At 38.1% G+C, this 19764-nt stretch overlaps 2 protein-coding genes across 3 annotated transcripts; one reads left to right on the top strand and one right to left on the bottom strand.

Moving 5' to 3' along the window:
• Nucleotides 1-186: 186 nt before the first annotated feature.
• On the bottom strand, nt 187-9283 carry LOC103709741. Of its 2 annotated transcripts, XR_005512999.1 has the most exons (4): nt 9135-9283; nt 6130-6181; nt 694-5609; nt 187-600 (listed from the first exon to the last, which is right to left on the bottom strand). XR_005512999.1 is itself a non-coding variant. In XM_008795234.3 (3 exons), exons 1-3 carry the CDS (start codon nt 9223-9225, stop codon nt 5453-5455), a joined length of 300 nt encoding a protein of 99 aa, XP_008793456.1. In that variant the 5' UTR covers nt 9226-9283; the 3' UTR covers nt 187-5452. The 2 variants fall into 2 exon arrangements, 1 of the variants encoding a protein (XP_008793456.1); XM_008795234.3 differs by having other exon boundaries at nt 187-5609.
• A 3217-nt stretch (nt 9284-12500) lies between these two features.
• Nucleotides 12501-13799, top strand: LOC103709788 (glycine-rich cell wall structural protein-like). Its single transcript, XM_008795286.2, has one exon. The coding sequence runs from the start codon at nt 12501-12503 to the stop codon at nt 13797-13799; it is 1299 nt and encodes a 432-aa protein (XP_008793508.2).
• The last annotated feature ends 5965 nt before the right edge of the window (nt 13800-19764 follow it).

The raw sequence follows: 19764 nt of genomic DNA, 5'->3' as shown, positions 1-19764 counted from the left end.
GAACATATGTACAACAATATCACAAAAGCAACATGGACGTGTTACACAACTATAATAATTGTACAACAACCAATCACTGAAATAGAAAACTTTGAGTAAAGAAACAGTACTAAAGAGAAAAGCAGTGACAGCAATTAGAGTTATATTGAAAATTCATCTAACATTGTTATCTTGGATAAAATTAGGTAAAATAACAAAAAAAATATATTACCAGTTTACTACAGCCACTAAAAAAACTAGATAGAATTATTTACCCTACCTGGACAAATAAGAATTGGGGAAAATGATAACAAAGGTAGCTCGAAAAGAATCAAGTGATTAAAAGGTTCATCATATGCAAAGTTTTTTAGTCTCTGTGTGCATGTCTGTGCAGGATTGGGTTTCGCCGCACTCCAGTCGGTGGAGGGTTGCTACTGATGTAGTAGTTGACAAGCCTTGATCTAGAAACCTACCACTGAAACAATGCTCTGCGATTGCCAACCAATTCTTCCCTTCCGCTGGCCGCTGAGACACCGCCTCCGAGGAGATATTTGATCTATGGATTCTACCTCCCTAAGAGTATACTTTACTAGGAGCCTTGGTTGTGTTGAAAGTGTTTTCCTACAAAAAAGATCGAGCAGAATGAGGACTATTAGAAGCATTACCAAAATTAAAGCCAAGAACTACTAGAGGACTAACTGTGGGAGAACTAACCTGAAATATTGGTGGGGAAGGAAGACGGTGTGATCGCTTTTCCTTCCCCCAAAACCCCTGGAGAACTAAAGACTAGGATGGGAAAAAATGCCATGCCATGCTCATGCGAGATTAAAACTAAACTAAGAGCAGAAAAGAAAAGGAAAGACGAGAAGAAAAAATAGGGCTTCCCTGAATCACTACGCCCTTGGCCGGGACCTTTTGCAGTGCCCAAAACCTCTGCATCCTTCGGAGCCTAAAACAATCAAATTCTGGCCACCTTCTGCAAGATACGCTGGAGCTTTGCTAACAGGCCACTTGCTAGAGAAATTGAGCAATGCTTCTAGCAGGTAGAGGGGCTTATTTAGGTACCTCGGGAGGCCCCTAGTTTTGGCACAAGCAATGTGGAACTAAAGAAAATCACTAAATCTCAAAAAAAAACCATGGATCGAGAGGGACTCTCGGACTTTAGTTGCTAAAAGACAACTGTTTCCTTTGATGGTGTGGATCACACCATTAGAAGGCATTTGACGGCAAGGAAGAAATCATTGGAAAAGAACCAATAGACAGATGTTTCATTGTCATAAAAATATCTGATGGCGGAGAGCTTACCATCCAATAAGGCCAGTTGCCTGATTGTCAGGTGGGCTAAAATGTCAGATGATTACATAACTAACATCTTATGACTTCAGACAGTAGATCACACGTAGTCCGAATATCTTGAACAGCGGATATCCTGAAACCTCGTGATCTGGTCCTTTCATGAAAAAATTGAAGTATGCAGCCTCAGATGCAATGCAAAATACGATCATGATCAAACCATTCCGGCAAAAGTGGGGTCCCAGGGTGTCATTATTTAAGGCACTTGGATAGTTTCTAAGGCATTAAAAGAGGGGTCCCGTCTACAGTCTGTACATGTGTAGGTCAGGACGTGGGTCTCTCTCTCTGTGCATGTGTGAATATCTATTTGTGTAAGCGTGAGAATGGGCACAATGATTTCCTCAGAGAGAGAGAGAGAGAGAGAGAGAGAGTGGGCACAAAGCAATAAAACTGCTTCTGAAGACCAGCCACCATGCAAGTGAGATGGTAGGCAAAGAGTAAGAAAAAATGATGGGGGAATAAGTATTCTTGAATAAGATGTTTGCAAGATGAGATCAGAATGAAAAGTAAAGAACTGAAATTTCTTCTAGAAAGGGTAATACGGTGAGTCCTTTATGTCACTGGTTCTGATAACATGTTTTTAACAAAAGAAAATAATATCAAACATTTCAAATAACTTAATGTGGAAAAGGAACACTAAATAGTGTTAAATAAGAAGCAGTCAAGACTAAACCAAAAGTCATTGAAAACAGTATGATTCCTAAACTTATACTGTTACAGCCCAAATAAACGCAATCACAAGATACTGAGCAACTAAAGTTCTAGTTTCTTGTTTTTTAACTACAACGTAAAACAGAACCATGTGACATTCTTCTATATTTCATTCCAGAACTTTACCAGTTTGGTGGGTGATGGAGATTCCACAAATGGCCATCACAAACAACACTAGCAGCAACCAGGCCACATGTCTCTCTTATCAGTAGAAATCCATGGTTGCTGAGGCAAAATGGGACTAACACAGGGATTAGAGCCAGATATCTACCCTTATGTTAGTCAGAGGGTTTATGCAAGGGAACAGAGTGAAGATTTTGATAAATGATGGTTCCCATCTTCAGAAAGAGCCTTTGAGAAACACCACCAAACCAATGGGAAATCTGATAGGAAACAGCAATGCCCCAAAACCAAGCACAAATGCTGTTTTTGATGCCTGTCCCCATTACAAAATCTACTGCTCAACAATTCAATGGATTACTTTGTTGTTAAAATATTATCAAGTGCTGGTTGTACTGGTCTGTGCTGGTCAATATGTATCATGCCAGGCTAGTACCAGCACCTGGCAGTGGCACATGTCAGCATGGCATCTATTAAATCTACTTTTTCATATTTTTTATCAAAAAAGGGATTTCAAGTACCTTTTCTTTCTTTGATACAAACTGACACATGCCGGAATGGCAAGGGCATAATGTGGTGGAAGGTGATCAGCAAAGGTACTGGCACTAATACCTTAATCCTTGGTTATTAGGGGATAGAGAAGAAATCATTAAATTTTGAAATAATGGATCGAGTGTAAAGACTAACTGATGTACTTTTTGGTTCCCAGATGTCCTTTCTAATAATTTTGAACTAATACCTACATCCTTGGTTGTTAGGGGATAGAGAAGAAATCATTAAATTTTGAAATAATGGACCGAGTGTAAAGACTAACCCATGTACTTTTTGGTTCCCAGATGTCCTTTCTAATATTTTCTCTTCCACTTCAACTAGCAAAAAATAAAAGCCAGAGTTGCAAGAATTTCAGGACGGTAGGAAAAAATGGATTTTAAAAAGGAGAACAGTTAGAAGGAAAATTCTATGTTGAATTTATTAAACAAAATAACTTACTCAAAGGTGGTTGTATGGAATTTGAATGTATTGAAAGGTGAGTTATGACCAGGTAAGGCTTGATGCACAGTCCATCAGCATCTCCTCAGCCTATGGCAGACTCCTACTTCATTGGCCTTCCATCATCAATGCACTATTCACTATTGAAATCTTGATCCAAACTTTGACCTCATCCATCCTCATCCAAAAACTGAAGAGGAGATTTGAAAGGTAGGAAGACTGAAAAGAGAGCTTGGAAGAAAGGACAAAAAAGGTACGCAAGAAAATGCGAAACTGCACTGCATCGATGCTTGAAAATGTTTCACACCGATCGGTTGGACTGCAGTGAAGCCTAAGTCAGACCCCAAAGCAGAAGCTGAAAGCTCCATTGCACAACCAGCTGTAGCCACTAAAGATATCCAAATACAAAGAATTTGATCGGTCCAGCAAAAAATAAAAGTTCTTTTGGGGTGGGGGGGTGTTGAGGGGGCTGTGGATGGACTGGCATGGAAACAGAATAAACAGGAAGAGAAGCAAAAAGAAACCAATTTTGACTAAGCAGCCTTAAACAATTGATTTAAAATTGTTTTTTGAATGCGTGCATAAAAAGAGAATTTTTTTAACTTAAATAATGAAAGAACTGCAAGCAAAAGAACTTTCAAGTTAGAAAAAAAATATTTAGTCAACAGAAGAACAGTCACCACTCACTACTCTTGATAATCTGAATAAAAAAGCATCCTGGATGTTGCCAGCAATCTGTTCTGAATGAAGAGAAAGGAAGGCAAATGCTAACATGTAAGTGCAGTGTTAAACAAGGTCAACCGCTAGCTATTGCAAAAGGAGTCGATAATTCACCGCTTTAATATCAGCATCAGATATGTGATCACTTTGATCAAGGTGAAAAGACAAAAAGGAACAATCATAACTGCTCATAAATCACTAACAGTCAATTGTGAAGGTTGAAACATTACTATTCTCTACTTATGTGAGAAAACAAATTCATATCTTACAATTCAAGAAAGAAAAATACCTTTAAGAAAAAATAACAAATAAAACAAGTTTAGCTACTGAACCCACATGTACGTGTTCAAACTTTATTCACGAGAGGATACTATTGATAACATAAAAATATGAGTGTTGTGGTGTCTATACAATCAATCTTGTTTGCATGTCACCTTTCTAGACTGCATTCAGATCTTTCTTGCAAACAATCAATCTGCTGTAAAGTCAATGCAAGTGTATTAGCTACTACACTAGCCATCTTGACCTAGATGATACTTATGTTGCTAACTGTGGTTGGATTTGCGTTCAAGATATTAGGGGAACATTGATCACTTCTGTGCAAACATTAGGCTGTGAAGTCTTCTGATAACAACATAAATTTGACTTAATGCCATAGCTAGATCTGTGTAGATAACCACATAAAGAATGAACAAAAACATATGGACAAAGAATATGTGTGTTATGAAGTATAGAAAGTTTTTTTGCAAATCCATCTCTTCAGCAGCTTCCAGATACAAGCACTACATATTTAAGCCCTCCAACAGACTAATACTAACTTAAAGATACATACATCTAACTCATAGCATAGTTCAATAGCTATATAATGCTGAAATGTTTTTCTACTAGATCCAAAGATTTTTAAAGTGGATCAAATCCTGAACCATCTAAAAAGCCAAACAACAGAATATATTCCATCTGGGTCTTTTTTCCATAATTACAGGACTCATTAACTGCTGTTTCATACTGAGGCAGTGTACATGGGCACAAAGGCCAACGTCTCTGAAGTCCTTATATGTCTAGATTGTCTTGGATGAAAGAAAAATCCAAGGCCATTTACATGATGTCAGGACCAAGATACTCGACAATGTTGCAGAGATTCTTATAAAATTCGTACCCAGCAAATGAACAGATTATCCTTCACATAAAAAGATTCTGAGATATCAAACATCTTCCCATTACAAATATTGCGCACTATCATTTAATAATAATTTAAAGAAGATGAAATATTAAAAACTGATGATATAAGTACATTGTGTTCATTATATACTTTAATAACTGAACACCATAACTCTAGCACTATCTTCCTGTAAGAACAGCCATCCAAATAACTAATATAGTAGCCTTCAAAGTAAAAATTGTCTTTAATTGACAATATGAAAATCATGCACAAAAGGACAACCTTGCATATGCGTCAATGTTCAAAGGCCAAACTACTATTCACATAGTTCACCTTGTGACATGAATGGCTCTAGCCAGAAAAAAGAATGGAATAAAAAGAAAAACATATAATGCTTCACGAAGTGACAGTAGACAGATCTTAATTGACATTACTGCCATTCAGCATCTCTAACACAGCAATAGCAGCTTTCTGGAATCGTTCTTTCTCTTCCTCCAAGATCTTATTTTTAACACCTGCAGACTCCTTGGACTTCTCTATTTCTTCCATTATCTCAGCAGAGGTTTCATCAATCTCACTGTTTATGTACGATGAGCACAATCAGAAACAAGAAATTAACAAAAGGAAGATAGAAAACTGATTGATATACAAAGTTATAGCAAACAGAACCGTCAGCTTTGCATGTTTGGATCAAAACCCAATATTTATGTATAAAATAAAGAGCAACAGATATACCTAGAAGAAAAATAATTATCAAAATTATGACATGCTGTAAGAGAGGAATAAAATGAAAATATGACTTTTCTTTTGAACAACAAAAGGGGTTTCTAGCCCCTACTCAATTCATGAGATAATAAATTTTAAAGTGGGTAAGTGGGACCTAACCAGGTCACTAGTAACTAATCCCAGCAACTTTCCCAACTGAACCAGTTGACGCCCATCCAAGTGAGGAGACACTTAACTCTGCAGTGAGGCACTAGTTAAGGTAGTCATGTTTTTTCTTGAAACACAAAACAGGTTATGTTTCTTTAGATTGAAAAGAACTGGTTTTACCTTCAAACTATTAGTATGAAGATGACAACCAGCAAGAAGCTTACCTGGTCATCTTAAGCATGTTTTGGATAGCTATCTGAAGCTGCTGTGACACATCTGTATTCATTAATGGATGTTTAAAGTAAGAATTTGTACCAAGATGAGAAGACAGCAAAACTATAATATCCCTAATGGCAGAAAATTGCAACTATATCAAGGACTTCTTAACCCTCTATTTAATAGCATTTGCTGATCAAGGGCATGAGTTGAAACATAATATTGCCTTGCATAAAGTTAGATCGAGGAGGAATGCCACTTCCTTGCAAATCTAATACATCAAACCGATTTTGATCAAGGGATACATGCATCTATTTCAGAAAGCATCAACAACAATATCATGTATGTTCCAATGAAATGATAATGTCACCTTCTGGTACCACACAAGATTCCATAAATAAAAAGTTCACAATCTACTGCATCTCAAGAAACCATCTTGTGAAATTTTTTTCTGAATCACATAAGAACACTTAGAAGTTCACAAACTTTGTTTAACTCGTACAATCAACCATCAAGCAAAGCATACATAAGCACATTTCAAAAGGATTATGGTAGAACTGAAATAATGCTCTGATAAGCCCAAAATGGAATATAGGGGAGATAAACTATCAAAATCAACTTAAGAAATTTCAATCATTAAATCCTAGGAAAAAAGGTTCTCAGATCTTCAAAGATTAAATTTTAATTCCAAAAGTTGCAAGTCGTTGGAAACAATAAGATCTTGAATAAGCTTCCAAATTGTAATTAAAGAATTCTCTCAGGTTTGCAAGAATTCAACTAGATTGTCAATTTTACTGAATTTCAATAATGATCTGAGAAACTTTAAATTTTATATGAATTTTACCAACTTTACCAAACCTTCAAATGCAGAAAGAATCAACCAAGCTTGCAAATGAAGAGCGCAAAATCCTGCTGCAGATAATATAACTTGAGCTGGTATAACAGGCAGACAGATGGAACTGCGTTTTGCAGTGCATGAACTAAATTTCACATGCATTCAGTGTTAAACAATGATATCATCAGTTCTTCAAATACCAAAAGACTGCAGTAAAAATGATCGGAATTGCATGGACTACACCTAGAAGTTCAGGACTTCAGAATGCTTCAAATAGTTTGCAGTACCTACCAATAACAAGAGCTCGTGAATGCATATGGCAACAAACTTATGGTAGAAATTAAACTGTCAAAGTACCTAGCAGTGTTTTAAATGCAATGCATGTTGCAGCATATGCAGCCCCTTGACCATACAGCACTGTTTGTATGCATTACTATATAACTCATATCACATATGGACCAGGACAGTCAACTTAGCATTGCACGGCAGCAAAGCTGGCCGGCTTAATATCATATGGCTGCATTTGTTACTCTGGAGCTACATATACAGCCCAATCTTATGTGGGGCTGTGTAGCTGAAGCGGGTTCAAGCTGATGGTTAGGTTTGCTGAGTTTCAAGCAGGACTTGTACACATATTAATAGTGCTAAAATATTGATTTTGCTACAACTATTGCTATTAGACGGTAGATATTAAATAATACATGTTGCTATTACTATTGTTATTATCCATCCATAAAAAAATACTATCATTATTTTCTTTATTAGACTTAAAATATTATATTTATTTTCATCCATGTACTGCATATGTACTATGCAATCCATTGACCACCCACATATTGCAGCCACTTTTTAGGACACTGGTCCTTAAATCATCCCAAAATGGAAATATGTCAAGATTAGTCCAAGAAATTGTGATTCTTGATTCCTGGAATGGAAAAATTTTCCAGATATTTGAAGATTAACCAAAAAATTCCAAGGATTGCAGGCCAAAGCATCTAAACATGAGCTTTTGAGCAGTAAATATGATCTAAGATGAAAACCAAAACAAAGAGAAGAGTTAAGGCAACCCTTATAGAAATCTTTAAGTTTACAACTTTGTCTCAGAATAAACTAAATCACACATTGATCAAGTGACACGTGCATCTCTCTTTCCAGATCTTCTAGTATTGGAGAAGACTCCACAAGAAAAAAAAAATTATGAATCCATTCAATCACCAGAAACCATCGAAATATAATTTGTTAGAATTGCATAAGCACACTTAGAAGTCCCGGACACTGAATAGCTTGTGAAATAAACCAGCAAACTAAATTACATGGCTCAGGGAAAAGAAACTATAAGACTCCATTCAAGAAATTATAGTTTAACACCTAGATAGGAATATTTGTATATCTTCAGCAAACTAATTCCAAAAAGTAGGAATTCAAGATGTTTAAGCATGGAATTCATAAGAAAACTCAAGAGTTTTCTCCCAGATTAATCCGAGAAACTTTTACTAGTTTTCTATAGATTCTACAAAATGGATGAAATCCTTGCATATAGAAAGATTCGATGACTTCACATATTGATCTACACAAAGAAGAGGAATGAGTATTCCTTCCAAAAATAGCATAAATACTATATTGATATTAATCAAGAAACACGCTGCAACTCTGCTTTTCCGTGCATCAACGTTAAAGATTTCACTAGAAAATGCTTATGGAAACATATATGGGAACAAAATTACAGTAGAAACATCATAGCACTTAGATAATCCACAAATAGAAAAAAGGGAATAAAATCTATTAGAATTCGTTCAAGAAACTATAGTTCTTGAATCCTAAAGGAGAAACTTTTCAGATCTTTAAACGGATCAAGAAATTCCAAATGCCGCGAGCAAAAGCATCTTAGCATGAATCTTTAGGCAGCAAATACGATCTTAATAAGATCAAAACAACGAGGAGACGAAGCATTCAGGTATCCATCAAAGAAAACTCGAGACTTACAAGAATTTAACGAGATTGACGATTTTCTTAGATCCTCAATCAGAAAAACCGATCCCAAAAAAATTATTAATAGTTTTCTATAGGTTCTACCGAATCTCTTGAAGAGCCTACCAGAACGATGCAATGATGGGCAGAGGTTTCTAGCAGTACGTCACAAGACAAGAATGTAGGGTTTCCGAACGGAAGGAAGTGTACCGCAAAGGAGAGATGAGATCTGTGATTCGGCTTCGGGCGCTAGGGATTCGGAGGGAGAAGAGAGCGCAAGGATCGCCTTCGTGTTCTCCATCTCAGGAGCTCAGAGGATAGACGATCTGGGCCTGGCGAAAGTTAGAGCGCTCGGCTCCGCCCCTTTTATAGCCGCGGCTCTAAAGAGGGAAACGTTGGTTTCCAAACTCTCGTCATAATCTTGACCTTCCATCCGATTTAGTTAGACTGACAAGCGAGCATAATCATGACCGTCCAACTGATTGAGTTGATAACGTTCTTATCACGATCGGCTGCGCCTTTGATACAGGTTTGGCTTAGGTCGTTCGCGCAAAAGAACGTTAAATGCTCTTTCTGACCCACTTGCGCGCGAAAGAAACGTGAACCATTTGATCGCGCAAGGTCCGCTTCGAGATGTGCGCAGAATGATTGAACGAAGGGATTGGGGCGCTTTGAGAGATGTGCGGAACGTGATCAGACGGTTGACGGAATCTTTCGTGCAAAACATACAACCCGCACCGGAAATTATCAATGTTGGAGCGAAAGTTTTCCTCGACAAGTGAAGGCTCTTGTTTTGTTGGCAATAGGAAAATCTATACTAAAAATGCAATATTAATATTGCTATCTCTGGTGGTTGAATCAAGGCCATCAGGTGTCCTTGAAAACTCCATCCAAGATGACCTCTTAGGAGTACAAATGGATCGGATCGGATCGAGTTATAAGTAATCCCGACCCAACTCGTTTTCTTATTTGGGTCCTAATATTGGATCCAGACCCAATCCAATAGAAGATCGGGACGGGTTAGGTCGGATCCATGGCTAAAATTTCTAACCTAGCGGATCATTCAGGTGGGATCAGATCCATGTATAACCTAGTTCCTACGGACCTTATCCAAAAAATTCGGATCTGAATTAAGTCTAGGTTGGATCCTTGTACTTATTATTCTCTATGCTTGGTTTTTTTTGCAATGAATGAAAGTTACGGAAAGCAGATTATGCAAGACCATACAAGTGAAAGTGCTTAAGCATCAAGGATTGATGCCATTACAAACTAACCTAATAATGATAAGCTCAACCTTGTTAGCTACAAGAAAAAATTTCTATTCATATATTTAATATTTTTTTAGTAGAAAAAAATTACATCTATACTAATCCTTTTTATTCAGCAGTGATATCATCTAAAATTGTTAAAATGCATCTGCTACTATTTTTTCAAAACATATTACTAAAAAAAGCATACATGGGGCCATGAGCCAAGACGAGAAATATAGTTTTGATAATGACATATGATAAAGTTCAACAGCTGCAAAAAAAATCATCATGAACCCATCAGTAAAGTTATACTCTATTTTGCCTTGATTGGTTTGAACTTTCTTCTTAGGAGAAGAGCATTCTCATTTAATGTAACCAACCTAAGCTTTAATATAAAATTCATGTCATTCAATAGTATACAAAAATAATCTCTTTCATTCCTCTTGTATTCAAATACAAGAAAAAATTAAAGGAATATAGAGTTAGAGACCCTTAAGCACTGCTATGGGCTCTAATGGTGTACTAGGGTCGGGTCGGGTCAGAATTCAGTATACCCAAGCTCGACCCAAAAAATAAAACTGATCCAAATTTAGAACCCGATCCAGCCTCACGAATTCTTTAAATCTGGTCGGATCAGGTCTAAACTGGTCAGGCCTAGTCGAGTCATGGATCAGCCCAACCCATTTGCAGCCTTACCTGCAAGTGAAGTTGGAATCTCTTCCCAAGAAGGAACAAGTAAGGAACAAGAAGGATAGCTATCCACCAAATTCTTCTATAAGATTTTCCAACATCCAAACAATCCTTATCCAACTCGATAGAGTGAAACCTCCTAGTTATGTTCTCACATAGTGTAAAGAGGAAAAACATATATATATATATATATATATATATATATATATATATATATATATATATATATATATATATATATATATATATATATATATCAGACTAGTTTATACTCTCAAACATCCTTCCACGCATCATGAATTCCTGAACATTAGTTTATACTCTCAAACATCCTTCCACGCATCATGAATTCCTCAACATCTCACGCAAGCAACAAAGCATCCAGCACCCACCTATGCGACCCAGCTCCTAACCAAATTTTTCCTTTATTAGCAAAGATAATAGATGCTCTATCTCTCCTTTTTCTCATGTGAAGCCTCATGGCTAATGCCCATGGCCATCGGCTCCCGTTCTCGTCTTCATATTGCCCTTTTCTATGCGGGCTCGTTTGGTTCGCGGAAAGCATTTTCTTTTGTAGGAATATGATTCCTGGGAAACAAACTCTTGGGAAGAGAATGCCTAGAAAAATACTTTTAGCATGTTTGGTTGACAATGGAAAAGTAACAAATTTTTAAAATGCTTATGTTTGATTGGCCATTCATTTTCCTGAGAAAATAATGTATATTTTCCATTATGCCCTTAATAAAAATTAGGATTTTAATGCCTCTTTAATGCTTCTTTAATGCTGAACGACTTTTTTGGGAAAAAATAAAAATGGAGTGATTTCCGCCTCATGGAAAAATAACTTTTTTATGTTTCTTATGAGGAAGATTTTTTCATGAATGTGGGAATCATATTTCTATAAGAATACAACTTTTCCATCTATCTCATTTGAAAACTCCAACCAAACAAGAAACATCTCATTACTTTTTCGTGCTCTACATGTCCGACGATAGGTCGTCAACCTAACACTCGGGCATCCTTTGGAAGAAGACGGACATGGCATTTTCGCATTTTCTCTTAAAAAAGAAACAAAAGAAACGCATCTATTTATGAACTCGCCATCTATTTATTAACGATGAGCCAGAGAAAAAGCGCGGCTGGCCATTGTAAAGTTGGATCAATCTTTCTGCGAGTCACCCTCCTAAAGCACGCTAATAATTTAATACTGATCAGAGAAAGAACTGTAGGAAGCGCTCCGAATCCGTTGCTATCCTAGCTCTCAAAGCGAGCGGTGGATGATCCAACGGTGGATTCGCGCGAAGAAAGAAGAATCCTTCTTTCGCGAGAAAGATACGCCTCCGCCCCTGTGCGGAGCATGCATCTCCTCTCTCTTTTGCAGGCGGTTGGCAGCGCCACCTGCTCGTTCCCAAGGTTAATGAGCCAAAAGAGGAAAGCATAAAGAGAGATGGGGAAGCTGGATGTAAATGCAAGGGAGCAAGATTCACGTAGAAGTGGAGCGAGCTCAAAAGCCAGCGGCGGAGCATTTAAATCACTACTCGTCACTAGAAATAAACGGGGAAATTATAGGGATCGAGCGAGTCTTATATAAAGCCCTCCGGCTTGGATTCATGGTGTACGCAGAGTTTCCCTTAGAATGGGTATGGGTAATCCCTCTACCGCTCTTAGGGTGAAGTGGCTTTGGATCCTCCTGGTGGTTTTATGGTGGGCGGTAAGCGGTGCTCGGAGTGAGGGCTTGACGAATGGTGGGAGAAAGGATGACGGGAAGGCGAAGAGGCCGGAGTTCTTCTTTGAGTCCGGCTCGGGCTGGAGCGGTGGTGGTGGTTTCAGGGGAGGCGGTTCGAACGGTTGGAGTTTTGGGCATTCGTCTAGTTTCGGTGATGGCAGGCGTTTTAGCTTTGGGAAGCCTATGCTGGGAGAGATGCGAGTGGGGGTCGGCAAGGGAAGGCTTAAGGACTGTGTTGGTAGGGGAGGCGCTGGTGGAGGTGGTGGAGCTGGCGGTGGAGCTGGTGGTGGGATCGGTGGGGGCGTTGGTGGAGGGGGGGGAGCTGGCGGCGGCATTGGTGCGGGTGGTGGTGGAATTGGTGGTGGCCACGGAGCCGGTGGCGGAGTTGGTGGAGGGATTGGCCGAAGTGGTGGTGGGATCGGAGCAGGTGGAGGAATTGGTGGTGGCATTGGCAAAGGTGGGCATGGGGGCGTCGGAATAGGTGGAGGTGCCGGTGCTGGAGGCGGGATTGGTATAGGTGGTGGTGGCACTGGCGTGGGCGTCGGGGTAGGTGGCGGAGTCGGGGTTGGAGTTGGTGGAGGTGGTGGTGCTGGTGCAGGCGGTGGCATTGGCGTTGGTGTTGGTGTTGGCGTTGGTGTTGGTGTTGGTGCTGGTGGTGGAGCTGGTGGTGGGTTTGGTGGAGGCGGTGGCATTGGTGGTGGTGCCGGAGGAGGAGCTGGCGGTGGTTTTGCTGGAGGAGGTGGTGGTACAGGAGGCGGAGGTGGAGTTGGTGTTGGTGGAGGAGGTGGTTCAGGTGGTGGAACTGGTGGCGGGTTTGGTGGAGGAGGCGGAGCTGGGCACGAGATTGGTGTCGGAGCTGGTGGAGGAGGTGGTGCAGGCGTTGGCATTGGTGGTGGAGTTGGAGGAGGAGGTGGAATTGGTGGTAGTGGGGCATTTGGGAAGGGTAGTCATCATCGTTGCAAGGGATGTAAAAAGAACCGTCATAAAGGAAAGGGTGAGAAAGGTATTGGCGGTGGACATGGCGGAGGTGGAGTGGGTGGTGGAATTGGAGGGGGCGCAGGTGGAGGTGGTGGAGTGGGTGGCGGTGGCGGTGGTGGTGGACATGGCGGAGGTGGTGGAGTGGGTGGTGGAGTTGGAGGGGGCGCAGGTGGTGGTGGAGGTGGTGGCAGCTCTCTCAAGAAACATGATGCTTTGTTCAAGAAGCCATGAGGAACCAACGTAATCGAAGTGTGTTTCTTTGTTTTGGTTGTGCCATCCTCAATAATGCTAGTTCATATGGGACTATTCTTTGTTACAATGCATACTTTAGATATCGTCAATTTGATATGTAGCTAGTCTACCTGAAGTTGTTATTGGGTGTAACGTGCTCCAACTTAATGAACTACTCTTTTAAGATTTCCCTCAAATCTAATTGTTGGAAAATAATCTGCATGCTAAAATCCTATAAATCTCCTTCATGTAATTTTATTATTTTATTTTTAATATTTAATTAATAGTTTTCTGTACATATTAAATAAATAAATTCAGTTTTGATGTCGCTTTGTTTGAGGCATGCTATGAAAGGTGCTTTCTTTATAATAGAATTCATCTTGCTCAGATGCAAATAATTGATGACGATCTACTATAAACCATTTTTTTTTTTAAGTGCACTCTAATTAACAAAGGAGAATCATGGTCGAACCTGAACTAGCTAAATCCAAATGCGTTGAAAATCAGCAAATTTGATTGAAGCAATCTCTCTCAATCCTCTTATATATGGACACAATCTTCTTCTCAAATGCTTATTGGGTGCACTTGTGTTCACTCACATGGTGCTCTTAATTCTCTTCTCTAATTTAGAGTTATTTATATGAAAGAAAAGATGTTATGATGGATAGAAAGTACGATCCTTTTTTATTTATAGACGTGAAAGGGTGAGTATGATTAGATGCTTAAACATCCTTTTGTTGAATATATCCTTTCTTATAATCTATCCATTCATCAAAGATTGTGTCCCATAGAATCACCATCAGATCAGATGTATCTTTTCATAAGAATGTATCTTTTCATCTATGGAAGTCTTTCGAAGAGTCCGTTTGTGAGATATCCCTCAGGATGTCTTGTGAGAAGAGAAAGCATCTCTATACTTCTTTTTAAGATATCGTGTGAGAGATATGTCCATAAAATGCATCTCTATGCTTCTTTTTAAGATACCGTGTGAGAGAGATGTCCATAAAATTTTCGTAGAATTTTAAGAGAAGAGAGAGATAAAGATAAAAAATTAAATCTATGTATTTAGTATACCAAGTTATTTGGGAGTCCGAGTTTTTATATTTAACTAAGTTTATAATTTGATAAATATCTAATATAAAATTCTAAAATCTCAAAATTTTAAATTTAATATTTTATTAATAAACCAACACCAGTCTTCATGCCTTCATTCCATTATGATACAGTAAATTTGATTCTCACATTCATGAAGAGGCCAGCTTTCATCTTCTATTCTATCTGGTTATATCTATGCAATGTCTCTATCCTTGGGCTAAGGGCCCATAGACTGGACTTAGTGCGGTGAGGTGCCAGCGCTAACACCAGCCGAGCTTGCACTGGCTGTGTGCCTTGCCGAAGGAAAGAAATAAAAAAAACCATACATGCATGCATGCATGAATGCATGCATATTGCATCCACAAAATTCCTTGAAATGATGGAAGGCTGGTTCAGGTAATCCTTTAGTGAAAATGTCCCGCGATTTTGATTGTTCCAAATACTGTACCTCGAGAAACCTGGTACAACCCCAGCCTTTGCTCAACGTCTAATGCCCTTTGTTGTTTCGTGAATTGGGTTCCATCACTGGGGTGAATCTCGTTTCTTGTTTCCTAATTGTTATTATGGTTGTTTTTAATTTTGTATTGCATCTCCTTCAGAAGAATGTGCACAACCGTGCTCACATATATTGTTCCGTAGAAAATAGTGATAAGCCACTTTTTTATGAACTATTTCTGTTTGTAGGATAAAAAATTCCGAGATTTATAGAGTACTGTAGCTGGTTTGATCACTGAGAAAAGGGAATCCTTTTGCGGATGCACTGGTTCTTTCAAGAAGATTGAGTATTTGGTAATGGCCACGAAGCAAATGAATTTGGTGTCAATCAGCACGATCGGAAGTTACATGTCATTTTTAGGACAATATTAATCTTTGGTCTACAATTGACAGATTCAGGACAATGAACCATTTTAAATTTAGGACTCGTTTGGTTCGTGGAAAATAGGAGGAGGAAAGTAGAATCAACAGAAAAATAGAGAGATGGCTCGTGCTTGATTGGAATTTTCAAAGGAGAAACATAGAAAAGTAGTTTTTTTTGTGAGAATAAGATTTTCACATTTCATAGAAAAGAAAATTCTACGTGGGATATATAGAAAAAATCCAACTCCCACTGTTTGAGAATTAAGATAATTTTTTTAAATTTTAAAAAAATACTTTTAAGCTTTTAGATAAAATGAGATAAATTTATTTGCTTTATTAAGGGCATAATAAGTACTATGCACAACTTATTTTTTTTTGGAGACAGATACTCAATAAAACATGAGCTAAAACAGCTGGGATTACTTGTTGCTCCTTGGTCTCTGCATGGGGGGCACCGAGATTAGGTCTTATTTAGGTTGTAATAGGTTGTAATTTCTCTGTTAATGGGGCTACCAATGAAATAGTTCAGTCGTTCATGCAACCTGTTTTAAATTGGTACCTGTTTAATGAAAATCGTGTTCATATAAATATTCTAAATCGTGTTCATAATCATAAACACTGCTTATCATCACCATCCGTTAGCAGCTTCACCCAGGCTCAGATGCAATAATAAAGAAATGAACTGTTTTCTGATGGCTTCGCCATTATATTTTGAGAAGCGGCCCATACTTAATAGGCTAAAAAGTATGGGTCTATCTTGATAGGCCACGAATGCATCTCTCCATGGGCTAATCACCCATTAATATAAGGCAGCTTCGGAACCTGAGCTTCGGCTACTCCATTAACTGGCAAACTATTTAACAATTATGCCAGGTCAAAGCCCGTGGAACAATGAGCCCTCACCCGATTCGGACCTTGAAACATGGTCGAGTATGAGCAATCCCAGGCCCGCATAGAAATTTTCAAGTCCATTGCGCTGCCATGTTGATGGGAAATAACCTTGCAGGCACTACTCTTAATGCACAGTAATGAATATAAAGTTACTAACCACACTAATTTAATTTGAAATTAAAAAAAATTAGTGCACACTTCCAAACCATATCTCGATGCTTTAAACATCTCGATTTCAGATGCACTTAAAGCAGCAAATTTGCGTTATGATCCAGGCAGTGCACCGTCCAAGCTCCTTTTGAGCCATCGAATAATGTTCCACCTATTTGTGAACCTTCTTATTTGGCCTAAAAGTAATCTAAATTATTAAAAATCTACTTGCCAGTACTTATTTCACGAGTCATGCGCTACTTAGCGCCGACTGCTTACTACTTAATATAAATTAACGATTTTCCCATCTACTTCTTTTGATGCGAAAGAAGAGCCTCGTCCAAGAGAAAGACGTCGCATCAGAGGCAGGAATGTGGATCCGCATTCCACAATCACAACAGTTACGTCATAATTGGATCCGACACTAATGAATGATGGTAGAATCACCACTTGTTCCAAAAATTTAAACTACTAGAAAGAGATGAATTTATTTATATATTTTATATTTTTTTATAGCTGATAGAGCACATCAAATCATAGTCGTTGCATCAATCACAGATGGTTGTGATTAAGGAAGCATCCCTCTTCGATCCCTGTGTGAACCGGAGGGGATCCCAATTCTGAAGGAAGCCAAAGAACTCACAATCTTTAAATTTCAAATAAAAATGTAAATAGGTCTTTTATAATAGAATCTAATATTCTCAAAAATTAGGAATAATCCAATCCACAGCTTCTTCTTATCAGAAAATTTTTCTTCATCAACCCAGTATAATTTCCAATGTTGCCAACTTATCAATCTAATAAAATCCCCATGGGATCGATCCCATCTTTTCGGGGCTTTGGAAAGTTGGAAGTATTTGGAGGCGGCTGCCCCGGCTCATTATGCGCCTCATTGCCTATATGTCTTTCTTTGGGGGAAAGTTTTTCTGACACGTTATCTATCTTTGATAGCTCTTTTCAATTAATATTTGACATCTTCTAGATAAAAATGATTTACATGCCATAATTTGGTTCTTTAAATTGCTAGGGGTAAAATGGTAATGGAAATGCTAAGCTAATCTCTCTCTCTCTCTCTCTCTCTCTATGTGCACCCTTGATCCTTTTTGCTCATGAGAGTTGAGTCCCTCCTCTAGTAACCAATATATATATATATTTTAATAAAATCAAATTTATTAAACTAGTTTAGAATAAATATATTCATAAAAATCAGAAAATAAAATGTCTAACAAATCATAAGAAATATCCGTCACAACAGTTCATAAAATAGCTCTTGTATGATTAGCTATATATATCACCACTACTTTATAGTACTGCTTGCTTCTCTATAGATTGTTAACCCTTCTAATTTGTTTTCCATTTGAGGAGGGCTTATTTTTTTACAAGAAGTGGGCTTGTTTACTCATTGATGTAGATACTTTGGTTGAACAGTATCTAAGGAGACGTCACCATGGAAATTAAAATTCATCCAATGCCGACCGGACCTTTTGTTTTTCCCTTTTTAAAAAACCACCACCAAATTCTTTACCGGTGCACTTGATGTATTTTTATTCTATATGGTTAGTGATGTGGTCGCATGAAATGATTAATATCGACCAAGGAAGCAGGTCGGTCCGTCCAAAGCTTTTGCCGACCCCACCAAATAAAAGAAACTGTGCGGCCCATAATTTAGTTTGTTTTAGTGCAAGAAAAATGGGACAAGTCTTGGTGAAGGGATCCCATAAGATATTCTTTTTTATGGTAAAAATCCCATAAGATATTCTTGGAGACCAGAGTGGGAGGATTAGGAGGTTTACGGACTGTAAAGCGAACGCACGCAGCAACGCAAATATAGTGCGACACGGAGCATCTTGTGCGTTATTTTATGATAAGAAATGTTTTAGAGCATCGTCCAATTAGAGCTCGTTCTGACTTCGAAATGATTCTGATAGGCCCGGCACTGTCTTCGGGCCCACCATGGCTGGTCCCCTCTATAATGAGACTGCCACATTATAATTCAGGCAAAGAGATGGCTCCTTGGTCACAAATTCAATATGCTGAGAGCGATTTATTCCGATAGTTGAATGATTGTGAGTAGGACACGAGAAGTGTAGTTATGTATAAAGAATATAATATGATGGAAAATTGAATGAATATGGGCCCTATATTAGTATATGAATATGATTGCTGTTATTAAATGGATACCAAAATTAATTTCATATTTATTCTGAATAAATATGAGTATTAAATATATTTATATTATTCTAAATGGATATGGATATAAGTTGGATATTAATTATGTTTATATCTTTCTATCTGAATACAAATATAAGTTGATATTATCCGAATATAAATCGAATCTTGAGTAGAAATTAATAAATAATACGATCATAAACACTATCAAGATTGCATGTGAGTTACTAAACCTGCTTGGAAACCATAAAAAGAGATTATCCAACTCGTTTTCAAGGCTGAATATTATTTGACCCAATATTCTGGTTTGGTTTCAATTTTTTTAAAAAAAAATCCAAATCCAGCAAAATTGATTGGTAGATAGTTCTGAATATGTTTTGATATTAACCGACCTTATTTTCAGCTCTAATGAACAAAAATTGTGTATTATCGTCGGGAATCAAATCTATCCGAGGCATAACCTATCTGGACATTGAAAAAAAATTCATGGCTTTCAATGATGTGATATCATATCAGACATCGACTAGTAGAAGAAACTTCCGCGCTCTAAACCTAATCAATCTCAAAATTGTAAACAAACAAATTTGTCATATTGCCTCAATCAACCTGTGCATAGAAGGCGGACGGTGTGATCTTGAAACATTTGAGTTGTTGCCAAAATTCGATCCAGTGAAGTGATGATGAAATCAGATGATCAGACATGGATTAGTCAGATTATTTTGCTCAGACTGAAAGGTTTGCTTGGAATGAAGAATCCAACCTATGAGTAAAAGGAGAAACACTCAAGGTTGCTAGATTTTAT

This window comes from Phoenix dactylifera, chromosome 8 (genome assembly GCF_009389715.1).
Source record: "Phoenix dactylifera cultivar Barhee BC4 chromosome 8, palm_55x_up_171113_PBpolish2nd_filt_p, whole genome shotgun sequence".
Taxonomy (NCBI): domain Eukaryota; kingdom Viridiplantae; phylum Streptophyta; class Magnoliopsida; order Arecales; family Arecaceae; genus Phoenix; species Phoenix dactylifera.
This window is presented reverse-complemented; position numbering and strand designations above follow the sequence as displayed.